The sequence below is a fragment of the Zonotrichia leucophrys genome, chromosome 1 (genome assembly GCF_028769735.1).
Source record: "Zonotrichia leucophrys gambelii isolate GWCS_2022_RI chromosome 1, RI_Zleu_2.0, whole genome shotgun sequence".
NCBI lineage: Eukaryota > Metazoa > Chordata > Aves > Passeriformes > Passerellidae > Zonotrichia > Zonotrichia leucophrys.
This window is the reverse complement of record NC_088169.1, coordinates 14,419,797-14,432,447: the sequence shown is the minus strand read 5'-3', so window position 1 is coordinate 14,432,447 and position 12,651 is coordinate 14,419,797. Positions and strand designations below refer to the sequence as shown.

The 12,651-nt window shown below is 43.0% G+C and overlaps 1 protein-coding gene across 2 annotated transcripts; it reads left to right on the top strand.

The window, feature by feature from the left end:
* Positions 1-339: 339 nt before the first annotated feature.
* PRDX4 (peroxiredoxin 4) lies at positions 340-8,504 on the top strand. Of its 2 annotated transcripts, XM_064707231.1 has the most exons (8): positions 340-765; positions 2,506-2,623; positions 3,580-3,696; positions 4,241-4,363; positions 4,981-5,111; positions 6,797-6,831; positions 8,012-8,058; positions 8,381-8,504. In XM_064707231.1, exons 1-8 carry the CDS (start codon positions 474-476, stop codon positions 8,382-8,384), a joined length of 867 nt encoding a protein of 288 aa, XP_064563301.1. In that variant the 5' UTR covers positions 340-473; the 3' UTR covers positions 8,385-8,504. The 2 variants fall into 2 exon arrangements, with proteins under 2 accessions (XP_064563301.1, XP_064563292.1); XM_064707222.1 differs by lacking the exon at positions 8,012-8,058 and having other exon boundaries at positions 366-765.
* The last annotated feature ends 4,147 nt before the right edge of the window (positions 8,505-12,651 follow it).

Genomic DNA, 12,651 nt, shown 5'->3' with positions numbered 1-12,651 from the left:
TGACCGCGAGTGGTGCCTTGCCCACAGAACCCGCGCTGCCACAGATAAGCGATGATAGCAGATGGGGAACCTCTCACAATCAGTTTCCTTCTGCAATCACTCGGGTACGTGCCCGCTCTCTCAGCACACACACGCGTTCTTTCCCGTTTCTCTACACACGTACATCGTTCCCCGTTTCCTCCGAGGGGGGAGGACGAGCCCACAGCCCCGCCAGACCTGCCCGCGCTCAGCGCCCGCCCCAGGGCTGGGCAGGGCCCGGGGCGGCTCTGCTGGCATGGGGCTCTCGTGGCAGCATGGGGTTCCTGTGCCGAAATGCGGTTCCTGTGCCGGAGCCGGGGTGGCCCTGATCTGCCCCGGGGTGGCCGTGCTGTGCCCCGGGTAGCTGTGCAGAGCTCCGGGCCGACACAGCCCCAACCCCTCGGGCCCCCTCCCTGAGCCCCGGCCCGGCCCGGCCATGCGGCGGGAGTGTGGCCATGTGCGGGCCAAGCTCCTCCCCGCCGCCGCCGCCCCTCGCCGCGCCGCGGGGACGTGCAGTGGCTCGGCGGGCCATGGAGGCGGGCGGTGGGGCCGGAGCCCGGTGCCCCGCGCTGCTGCTGCTCCTGCTGGCGGCAGCGCTGGGAGGAGAGGCGGAGGCGGAGGAGCCGCGGCCGGCGCGGCAGCGCGGGGACGAGCAGTGCCATTACTACGCGGGCGGGCAGGTGTACCCGGGGGAGGCGGCCCGGCTACCCGTCTCCGACCACTCGCTGCACCTCAGCCAGGCCAAGAGTAGGTACCGGGCGCGGCGGGGCTGCGGGGAGCCCGGGGCTGGGGCGGGGATGTGCCCGCAGTGCGCTCGGGGCTGCGGAGCGGGGCGGCGGCGGCGGCAGCGCCACGTCAGGCGGAGCGCGGGGGCTCCCGGGCCCTTCCCGTCCCCAGCCCGCTCTGGCTGCGGCCTCCGGGCGGCCTCGGCGGGCAGGGGAGAGGGGAGAATGGAGAACGGGGAGCGCGGAGCGGCTCCTTCCAGAGCTGCATCCCCATCGCGGTCACCGCCGCCGTCTCAGGGACGTCCAGCGAGGTCCGCGGTTCCAGAAATGGCGAACGAGTTGAGGGGAGCGCTTCGGGGGATCCACAGGAATGTTCTGTGCTCACGCTGCGATCTGAAACAATGAACGGGCGCCCCTCGTAACTCACTGCCTCCGGCACTGCCTTTGTGCCTGTGCTCTGATGCGCTTTCAGTGCTGTAGGTGACAGGCGTGGGGACAAACACCGCAAATGGCATCGCTGGGAGGTGTTCAGGGACACTGCTCAAAGTCCCGTCCTGCAGGACACAGAGTACAGAGAGATCACACAGATATTATCTGCAATTTGAAATCCTTTTCCATTACTGAACCAGGGCGTATGTTCTGTTTTAAACGTTTTCAAGCAGATGCTCCAAAAAAAAAAAGGAAAAGCAGCCAAGATATTAGTAACCAATACTGTTTGGGTTGTTCTCCCTTTGCAATGTAAGTTATTACAGACTGATGTTTATAACTGCAAAAACAGCTACCTTAATTTAGAAAGGGGTCAAGATATGCAGTATTTTGTTTAATATCTTTTCCTTTTCCCTCCTAATCTGAAGGTCGTTGTTATACATCCTTGCTAGCTATATTCTGCAGCTGGGGGTCAGCCTAAGAAAGGAGAACCACCAAACAATTCAGACACCATCCAGATAATATTTATGATTCCATATATTTTTCTCTGAAGCTTTTCCCTAATTTGCTGGAGCTGTATGTCAGTGTCCTTGACATGGCAAGGGTATTCAGACCACCTTGAAATCCAGCATACCCTATCCTTTGCCTCAAAATTCATAGTGGTATGAAAATAGAACCTGGCAGATTAATTTTTAATACTTTCAATTCAAGGTTAATCCTGTCTGATACGAATAGTAAATATATTTCATGCTTTTCAGCTGGATTTTTTTTAAAACACAGCTATCTTCAAGTTAAAATGTGCTTAGGAGTTGTAATTTAAGAAACATATGCTACATTTTTAGGCATTTGTCTTTAACCATGTTATGGCATGTATTTTTTGTGGACCAGAATTCCAGACAGATTTCCATGGTTAAAAAGTAGCAATGTGGTGAGTTTGAACTGTCTTGTGCTTGTGGTTCCCAACAGCTATTTTTAGCAGAACAATGAGAGTACCTGCAGTATTAAAGAGCTTTCCCCTTCAGTCTAGCAGGTGCCCTGAGCTGGCAGTGCACACAGGGTTTGTTCAGTCAGCCCAGATAAGGTTTGTGTGGCCTTGATTATCAGTGATCAACAGGGCTCATGTGTGAGCACAAGTTGGTCAAATTATTTACTTTGTGTGTGTACTAAAGCCTTCATTTCTTCATCATTCCGTACCCCCCTGTTTAAAAGTATTTCATCTTAGAACTGTGCTGCAGGTTGTTTTTCAAGCAAAAGGAAGAACAGCTGTCCTTGGGCAGCTTGGTTTGAACACAGGTGTTATATTCTGACTTTTAATTCAACATTCTTTGCATTTCAGTCTCCAAGCCAGCACCTTACTGGGAGGGAACAGCAGTCATTAATGGAGAGTTTAAAGAGCTGAAGCTAACAGATTATGAAGGAAAATATCTTGTCTTCTTCTTCTATCCTCTTGACTTGTAAGTAAGAGCACTGCAAGCATACCACTGAGTGGAGCTACAGTGGATTCATAATTTATTAATTCTTCTCGTTTTTTGAGGTCTTGTGTTTTTTGTTTGGTAAGAATTTAGGAGAGAAGAAAGGAGTGACAGAAGAAGATATATTATTTGCATTTGTTTTCTCATGTCATTGGTAAAATTGCAACACAGTCTTTGTCTTAGTAACTGTGTCCACTAATTTGTGTCTCCACATAAAACAAACAACTTTGTAGTTTCCCAGTTAGGCAGTCTATGTTCTGTTTTATGCTGTAAATCAGAGCTGCAAGTAGAAGACAGCATCCTTTCTAGAGTGTATATAATATATCCAAGAGGTGGCATTTTCCCTTTAAGCTCATCCCATAACATCCTATGAGCACTTGGCATTAACCTCCTTTATTTAGAATGCAGTAACTTCACTGACGGAGTGAAAACATCTCTGCTTTTAAAGGACAATCCTATTCTTTTCCACAAAATGAAGATAAGAGGACAGAGATGCATGACTACTTTTAATAGTATATCATCATTAGCTTTACTACTTTAGTTCTTCTGTAATAGAAAAAGTTGAAGACAAATTGGTTAAAAGTTGTAGATTTGCACAATAACAGCAAATTATAGTATGATCCTCTGAAAAAATTGGCTTATAGTGCTTAAATTCAGCCACATTTGTAAAGTCTAAAAAAAATGTAACTGTACAAGCTCTGAATCCAGATTGTAAAACAACCATAGATTTATAGTCTTCAGAAATAATCCATTTGTAACAAAGCTGGAGTCTGAGGGTGGAGGATTTGTCAGGCAGCAATTTGGTTAAATACTTGAAAGAGAAATAAACATAAACAAAAGCTGAAATAATTTATGATAAATACGCAATTTTAAGTTAGGCAGAGAATTTACTGGCTTTCTCATAAAATTCTAACTTTATCTTGTCTTCAATCTTCTAGTACATTTGTCTGTCCAACTGAGATAATTGCCTTCAGTGACCGAATTGAAGAATTCAGAGCAATAAATACTGAAGTAGTAGCATGTTCTGTGGACTCAAAATTCACTCACTTAGCCTGGTATGTATCTTTCCCTTGTCTTTCACTAAACATTATTCATAGTTCCAACTTAGCAAAAGAACAGTACTCCTCAGATTTTTAGCCTGTGGAGGTAAATCATAATGTGTGAAAGTGAGATGCTGTTAACACAAATATTTAAAGTAAATTTTAATCCTAGTGTGTGAAAGTACCTTTATTTTTTAAGCTTGTTTAATGTGTATTGCAATATGTTGTATCTCAGTCCAAAAAATACTACTAATACAAAAAGAAAGTATTAAGGAAACTGTCAGTAAATGCTTCATTTGTCCCAGTTCATGAGCACGTTGGCATAAAGCAAATGCAACTGATAAGAAAAAGGTCATCATTAACAGATGTGGCCAAAACTGCAGAAGATGTACTGAACATTTTGTTCAAGCCACAAATACTGTTCATCCCCTTTGTGTGCAGAACAGAAAAAATGTCACTTGCACTAAATCCTTCTGTCCATACTGATGTAGTTTGTGATTCCTGATTGTGTAGGGAATATAAATATGAGAAATACATCTCTATTTCCTTTCCTTCAAAGGATTAATACTCCTCGTAAACAAGGAGGACTTGGACCAATGAAGATTCCCCTTCTTTCTGATCTGACACACCAGATTTCAAAGGATTATGGAGTGTATCTGGAAGATCAAGGACATACACTCAGGTATTTCACTGGGTTGCAGTTTGGTTGGGTTTTTGCTGGGGTAATACTTCCTGCTTTATATTTAAAAAAGCATTTGAAATTTTTCATTAAGAGCAGCTTTTACTTGGGGATTCATGGCAAGTAGCAAATATTGAAGAACACAAAAAATGTAGTCATAATGAGTCAGAAGAGGGGTCAAGGTTGATATCCTGTTTAACAGCGGGCATCAGTGTCTACCTAGGGCAGGGAAATGTGCAGGATTCCCCAGAACTGCAGTTGCTCAGGGACCTCCCAAGTGCAGGTGGAGTCAAGACTAAGGTTACCTGAAAAGATACATTTGCCTAAAACTGAATAGTTTCTTTTGAGATCCCTGTAATGCCTTGGCTTCTGTAGCATCCCCTGGCAGGGCCTGTCAGAGCTTAGTTCTATGTCAGTTCTGCAAAGAAGTTTATTTTTTTTGTTTTAACTGGAGCTCATCTTAAGTCCTCTGATACTCAGGTAAAGAATAGTAGGTTACTGGTGGTATTACATGGTGTTTGTAAAGATCAAATTCCGCCCATCCAGCAGACATAAAACACTGCATGAAAACACCACTATTATTAATTCTGTTTCCTAACACACAATTTTTTTACCCACAGAGGCCTTTTCATTATTGACAATAAGAGAATCCTTCGACAGATCACAATGAATGACCTTCCTGTTGGGAGATCAGTGGATGAAACACTTCGTTTAGTGCAAGCATTCCAGTACACAGACAAACATGGAGAAGGTGCTCTTTTAACTATTGCCATATTGAAGATTGTTTTACTTAGCCTGGAAGCTGTGTTAGCTTTTTGGAGGAAAGATGCTCAGTAGCATTAAGGACTGGCCTCATACAGGCACTGAAGTGGTTTGATTGCCCTGCTTGTTTCTGTGGTCCCAGGTCCTTAGGTTGTTTCTAGAATAGTAATTTACATTTTGCTTCACATCCATGAGATTGAGAGCATAAAGCATTCCTCTACTCTGAATTTTGGCATGATGCACCATGTGTCACAAGCATAAATTTTTACAAAATATGAGGCTGTGAAGAATGAGGCCCAATATTTCAGTACATTTTTGCATACTAAAATAATGGAGATGCAGGCCATCCTTTTCCTGTGCCGTTCAGTGAGGATACCAACAACTAATTGATAACTAATTGAGAGTGTTTCATGTCAAGATACATGGTGATACTGTGGAAATTATAGCACCATTACTTTGTGTGTAAGTGATCATCTTTCCCCAACAAAGAAATTTTACTATCTCCAGATCATCAGGAGGCACTTGGTGCCATGATCTAGTTGAGGTGTTAGAACATGGGTTGGACTCGATGATCCCAAAGGTCTCTTCCAACCTAGAAATTCTGTGATTCTGTGATTACTTTGTATCAAGAATTCTTATTCCTCCAGTTCAAGCACAGGGTGAACTTTTTGACATTCTTGACATAACTTATTTGAAGACTTGTTTAGATATGAATACACATTTAGCAACTTAACTTCCAGTTCAACTCAATGTCTCCAAGCATTTGAAAGTACTTTTTTATGAAGGTACAAATCATTATTCTGCTGTGCTGTACAGACTTCAAAAAATAGATGTTGATACTTAGGCGATGCACATCTGACTAAGGAAATTTCCCCACATTTAGTGCAAAGCCAGAATGTTGATTTGCAGTGTTTCCAGAATACCACTTTTTTTCCCAGCTTTTACATGAATTGAGGAGTTGAGGAGAGCCTCTGTAGACACCTCATTGGTTTCTTTGCACAGAATAACAGTTCTCCACCATTCCTAGTAGCATGTGGGGTATTTTGTCTGCCAGCCTGTCTTAAAGCAGTGTAATATGACATAACTGCTTGGGCTGAAGCCTCAGAGGGAGAGCTCTGAATAGATGAGAGCTTTACTCCAGAATATGCAGCTGTTCAGGTGATCCCAGGGTTCCCAGCCACACTGTGGTAAGCACATGCTGCAATCCCTTTGCTCCTAAGCAAGGTTACAAATAAAATTGTGTCTTGTGAAATCTTTGAACTCATCTCTTTGCTAAAACATGCTCCTAGTTTTGATTTTAAAGAAAGAAATGTAGGTCTCTATGTAGTCACCTGAATTTTATTGCAAAACTTCTGTTTTACTAGAATAGGTGTTCATTCTCAGATACTGCATTGCCTGTACTTGTGTAGAAAGACACAATAATTAAACTAAGGCACAGGCATCCATCCAGTGATCTGTAGTTTTCAGGTAACTGAGTGGTGGGTGGTGTCAGGTGTAAACTGCTCAGTCACCATCCCATGTGTAAAGAAAACTGCACATTTAATAGTTTCAGATATTGACGTGTGACACTTCATGGTGTTTTACTTTAAGGTCAGAAAGAGAATATTAAGAACAGAAAAGTCTGTGTGTGTAAAAATACTTGAGCTAACTTTGTCTTTTTTTTTTTTTTTTCAGTTTGCCCTGCTGGTTGGAAACCTGGCAGTGAAACAGTAAGTCACTGTTTATATTAACATGCATGTAGTACTAACAAGCACTCAGTTACCATTTCTACTAGAGCCAAATCCAAAATCTCAGCAACTTCCAGTGAGAAGGTATGAGTAATGTCACATTATTAAACTTACACCATTTGGCTTGCTATTGATTTCATTAGGGGATTGTTTCCCTCACACTAGACATCTCCCAGTTGTTTCAAACTCCTGGTGTGTGAACAAAATTCACTGGACCAGCAATGAGTTTGGGATCAAGAACTTTTTCCTGTTAACTCCTGATGAGGGAAAGTTCAAAACTCTTGAGTTTGTTGTATCTTCTTGGTTATTTGTCCATATAAATTTTTGGTGGTTCTTACTGCACATCCTGGACACTACCTAAAAAAAGAAGTTCCCAGGCTGCTGTGGTGTGTGCCAGAGCCAGTGCCACTGTCAGCACTCCAGCAGGGAGCAGTGCTTTGCTGTGCAATTCCCCTCCCTTCTTTGCTACTCCTGGGCTCCATGGGACTGGAGGCAGAGGAGTCAGAGTTCACATAAACACTCACTGAACTTGTTTGTGTTCCCTGGCCCAGAGCAAGCCTTAGCAGAATAATGAAACTTTCATCAGAGGTCTGAGCTGCCTCACTCAGATGAGATCACTGGCACTTACTTGAGCATGTGGCTTCCTTCTGAACCATCTGGTGATGACAAAGCACTGTTGTTAAAGAGCTGGCTCAACAAAAACCAGGTCCCAGCAGCCTCTAAGCAGAGTTAGTGAGCGTTGTACTTGATTACTTGATGTTAAACCATGTTTCTTTGCTGGATAGGAAAGTTTCCTAGGATGACTTGAGGCTGGGAGTCAATTTTTTCAAGCTAGCAGAGGAGTATCATAATGAGGGAAGCTGGATATTTAAGACTGTAAAATGAAAGAGGGTGGGCTGGCCCAACATTTGTATTTTGGCACTGAAAAGTTCTGCCCTCCATAACTAGGATCACCCACATAACATGACATGGATATATTTTCTAACAAACAGTCTGACAATGATGATGCTAACAGCTCCAACACTGCCAATTTAGTAATGTAAAGCAGTATTTAAGCATTCTCCACCTCCTCTGTGCAAAAGATGCAGATAATAGCAGAGTAGTTGAAAAAGCCTTTCTCAAAGATGTAGTCATGCCTTCTAAATGTGTTTGATTTAATTAGATCAAACCAGAGGAAGCCATGAGAGTGTGGTGGCCAAGGGAAGAACTGTAAGTAAATTCTGAGCCTCTAGATTACAGATATTAATTTACCAAAATGTCTTGCTTTTGGGGCAAGCTGTCAAAATTCTTCCTTTGGTAGGCTGCACTCTCTCATGCCTCAATTGGTTGAATCTCTCTGCTAATGCTGCTAGGTACCTTTAGAGATGAATAGTAATCTAGTACCAAATCAACTGATAAATTGCTCTTCAGTGTTGCAAGTGAGTTGGCAGTAGCATCTTACTGTGAAATACTGTGCTTTCTGGCTTTATAGTTTGCTGTGTTTTCATGGCTTTGGTTTTTGGCTAACATTTTCGTTTTCTTTCTTGCACAGATAATTCCAGATCCAGCTGGAAAACTGAAGTATTTTGATAAACTAAACTGAGGCTCACTTCTGTTGAATTCAATAGGTCACATCCAACTTGATTTTTGCCAATAAAATTTCATTAATTTTGGTACTTTTGTGAGTTTGATTAATATGTAACAGCAGTAAAACATTAAAGGGCTCATTGTTTAAACAGAAGTCTAACCTGTGTGAAGCACAGGTACCTCATTAGTTATCTGAGAATATTCTTATGAAATACATGTTTTCTCTTTAGGTTTTATTTAAATGCTCAGTCTTGCCCAAATCCACTTAGCATCTTGGGCTTAGATTCATGACTTTTGCTATTAATGGATTATTTAATTTCTGCAAAAATCTTGTGTGTTTGGTCACATTCTAGAAACTACAGCTAGGAAAGAGCCACTTGGTTATGGTACATTTGTCTGTAGTCCAGTGACAAGCAGCTAACTTAAAAGCCAGGAATAAGTTACAGTTGCTGAATAAAATTTCCAGTCTGTGTAAAGCCTGAAAACATTTTTCAACTACTAAGAACATACCCTACAGTATATAAATCAGTACATCTGCACTGAAAAAACCACACCTCTACCAGTTCATGTGATTCAAGGGCTGAACCAGTAAATTTTTCTATGCTTAAATTTTGTAGTGTATTTGCTGATAAGATTGATTCTGTTTCACATTTTCTGAGTTTTGGCCCTGTCCCTTTACTGTTAACAGATGGATGTGGGGGATAGTGTCCTGTCCCAATCCACTCCCTAACTGTGGCTCCTAGTTTTAAGGACACAGTTGTAGTCTTTCCTGAGATAAGTACTGACGTGTGATCATCAGAAACTCTTGTGGCTGATGGACAAGAATTTCTTCTTTCAAGTGAAAATAACATCTCCATGTAAGACATACTTGTGTGCACTGGAGAACCCTTTCCTGAGGATGTCATCTTGCTTCGTCCCACTTCTTCCTGTTTTTGACACAGTATTCTAAATTCTGTGCAACTGGAAAAACAGCAACAGAAATGTGTGACCTTTTGCACCAGGGTCATCCTTGAAAAGTCACAGGCAGCTTCAGTCTCCAATCTGCACCACGACTTTATTACTCTTGGTTGGATCCCACCTGCCTGAGAACTCACTTCCCTTCCCTCACCAGACCATACAATTCCCTGCCCTATACACAGACTCTTCACTGCAGTTCTGCAGAACCAGGCCAGGTTTGCATTTGCCCTGTGAAGTTACGTGATTTTGTGGACTTGGGTGAGTACTGAGCAGCTCTCCCTGTTGGTCGCTGCAGACACAGAGCAGGAGCAGCTGCTTCCATCACTTCAGCTCTGATGCAAATAACACCATGCAATGCCATGGGTAGAGGGAACCACAGCCAGGGCAAGCAGAGCTTCCCTGACCCTCAGCCTCCCTGTTCCTGTGAGTTCTGGGGAAGGAAGTGCCTCATCCCATCCAGAGGGTAACAGGCAGAATGGGATCAATGCCAAACCCCAAAGGCTCCTGCTGTGCAGTTCATCCTGTGATAGCAAATGCCAGAGGGCAGCATGTAGAAAGAGGTGCTTTCTCACATGACTAGGATGTAAATCACCTTGAATTTTACTCTGGATTCTGTTTACATCAACCCTGAAGCACCAAGAACATCACACAGAATGTTCAAATGACCCCAAGCCACTGCAGCATAAGAAATGTGGGCCTAGCTATCACATGGACATTCAGCAGCAGCCCAAGGCACAAAATGAACACAGTGCTTGTGCCCCCTTTAGAGCTGGTGCCCTGGTGCTCAGAGTCCTTGCCCCTCTCCAGCTGGCTCAGTCACACCTAATGCTGTCCCAGCTGCAGGAACCTCTGGCACTGAGCCAGCCAGTGACACTGAGAAAGACAGAGATGAGTTATCAGCCACGTGTTGAACATGCTCCACCCAGCTCATGGCTCCTTGCAGAGCCCAGTGAGCGGAGTTATAGCAACACAGCCACAGGGTGTATCTCTGTAGCAGTCAGCACCAGCACATGTCAAAAGCTGTACACAGCCTGAGTCAAGAACAGAAAATTGTGCTGAGAACACTTAGTGACTGAAGAAAACTGGGGCCATCTGCATGCTTTGACCATTGCAAGTTTAATTGAAGTCACAGCAGCGTAGCTGAGTAAACTTTCAAGGTTTTTATAAATGCACATTTACAGTTTAAACATGTGGTAAGGGATGGCATAGGGTTGTTTTTTGGGTTTTTTTAATGCAGTTCAATGGGGATAAAAAGTATTAGGGAAATAGGGAAGTAGTCCTTAAGCAAAGATTTGAGTTGCCATGTGATTGTACATATTTGAAATTAACAAATGACAGAGCACTCTGTTCTTCCAGTACTCGAAGTGATGTTTCAAATAGTGCAAAACTTAATTTTCATACATCTCTGCTTTCCCAAACCCCAGGATATATTCAGGGACCTCTCTTGGAAGTACATAAAATGCAGATGCCATTGTGAGCTTGTCTTCTACAGAAAAAGCAAAAAATGCTCCTGCAAGGCAAGTAATGACTAATAATGAGACATAGTCTTCAACTTCCTCTGCTATTTTGGGCAAACATCCCACACCCTTCTACTGCCCCCTCAGCTGTTAAGCTATGTATGGTGGTGAGGTCTGCAGATGAAAGCCACCTCTCCAAGCAGGGTGGATCTAGCTGAGACCTGGATATCACTTCCAGAAGTATTGAAGAAGCATCAATTCAGATAATAATAATGGTACAGATTTTTGATGTTATTTGCTGATGTAGCCCTCTGCAACTGTCCTAGGTTATGCCCATCCCTTGCCCACAGAAACCTCTCCCTCTGCAAACTCAAGTATATCCAAAAAATAACCACCACATTGCTGGGAGCCTGTACTGGTATTAGGTTTACAGTGGGACTCAATGTTTATCTTACAGGTATTTTCCAACCTGCCAATGCCCAGCAGTGCCTCCAGCCTCATGGACAGGAGCCCTGCAGGACTGAGGATCTCTGCTGGCAGAGAAGTGCTCCAGTGTATTTTCTGTGCAGCTCTGGTCATCCAACTACATCTTCCACAAAAGGAGTCCCCAGTTTCTCTTTCATGAAAGCTGAGTATTTACCCTTTTATTTTCCTGTTGGCTTGTGCCTAGCCCATGCAGAAATGATCTCTCCCATGCCTAGTTAGGAATGCATTCAGAGCAGGATCAGCGATCAAACCAGTGTCACCAAAGGCTGGACTGAATGTGCAGTAAAACCAATTGAGCATGCAGAGTTTAGAGCAGGTTTCTGAACTAAAACTGTTGCTCTGTGGCCCACATTGCACCAGTTCCTGCAAACTTCTTTCCAGAGTGCTGTACAATGTGACATGGCTGCAAAATCTGACAGGAATGGTCCCTATTTGAAAAAGGGCTACCAGATGCTGTTACATGAAGTTTGAGTGATTTTAGTACTTTTTTAACCACAGAAAAATAAAAACATTTGAAACAAGGCACTCCTTTGGGCACTGAGTTCAGCCAGTCCCACAGAAATCTCCTTTTATATCACTATTAAGTGAAAGGGTAAGGGGAGGCAATCCTGCTCCTCCTCACTGTATTCCGAGAAACAATGGGCACAGACATTTGCTTCCTGCTACTGAGCCATAGTCAATTAATTATATAGTTAAGCTTACTATAAATAAAAATATTTTCTAGCAGTTTCTTTAGGCTTCTGTGGTAATGGTTAGTCACCTACAGGCTGGATAAAAGTTGCAACATAAACCCAACATGAATTACTATGTTGAAATATTTTAATTCTAAATGTGAGATCAGAGAACGTTTTTCTCCCATACACACAAAGGCACAAAGCAGCATGCATACCCTTGAACAAAGATACCAGAGAGGGTGACAGCTTGGAGTCACCATCTCAGGGTAAAAAATACATGAGTACATATATATAGCAATAAACACAAAGCATTTATCTTTTACATATGTGCATATGCACACATACACATATTTTCTGTATGGCTTCATATACATTCTGAAACTACTGTCATTGTGGTATGTGATTAAGTTATCATGAACTTTGAGAACATATCAATTCTTCTACACATCTTCATTTGTGGCATTCATTTTCTTCACTGCATCCAGAGGTTCTGATGTCACACCTTCCTCCATACTCTATTACCTCTCCTTCTCTCCAACCCCTTCCCAAAGGCTGAATTTAGAAATTATGATAAATTTATCTTTAAATGCAGCTGAAAAGTCAGTGGAGGATGAATTTGTATCCCCTTAATTTATGTGTGTTATAAAAAAGTGATCCAGGTA

Bases quoted from the DNA above. Each gene is read 5' to 3' on its own strand.
- PRDX4 (XM_064707231.1), top strand. From the start codon at position 474: ATGTGCGGGCCAAGCTCCTCCCCGCCGCCGCCGCCCCTCGCCGCGCCG. The intron at 766-2,505 runs GTAGGTACCGGG...TTTGCATTTCAG, and splicing joins GCACCTCAGCCAGGCCAAGA to TCTCCAAGCCAGCACCTTAC. The intron at 2,624-3,579 runs GTAAGTAAGAGC...TCAATCTTCTAG, and splicing joins TTCTTCTATCCTCTTGACTT to TACATTTGTCTGTCCAACTG.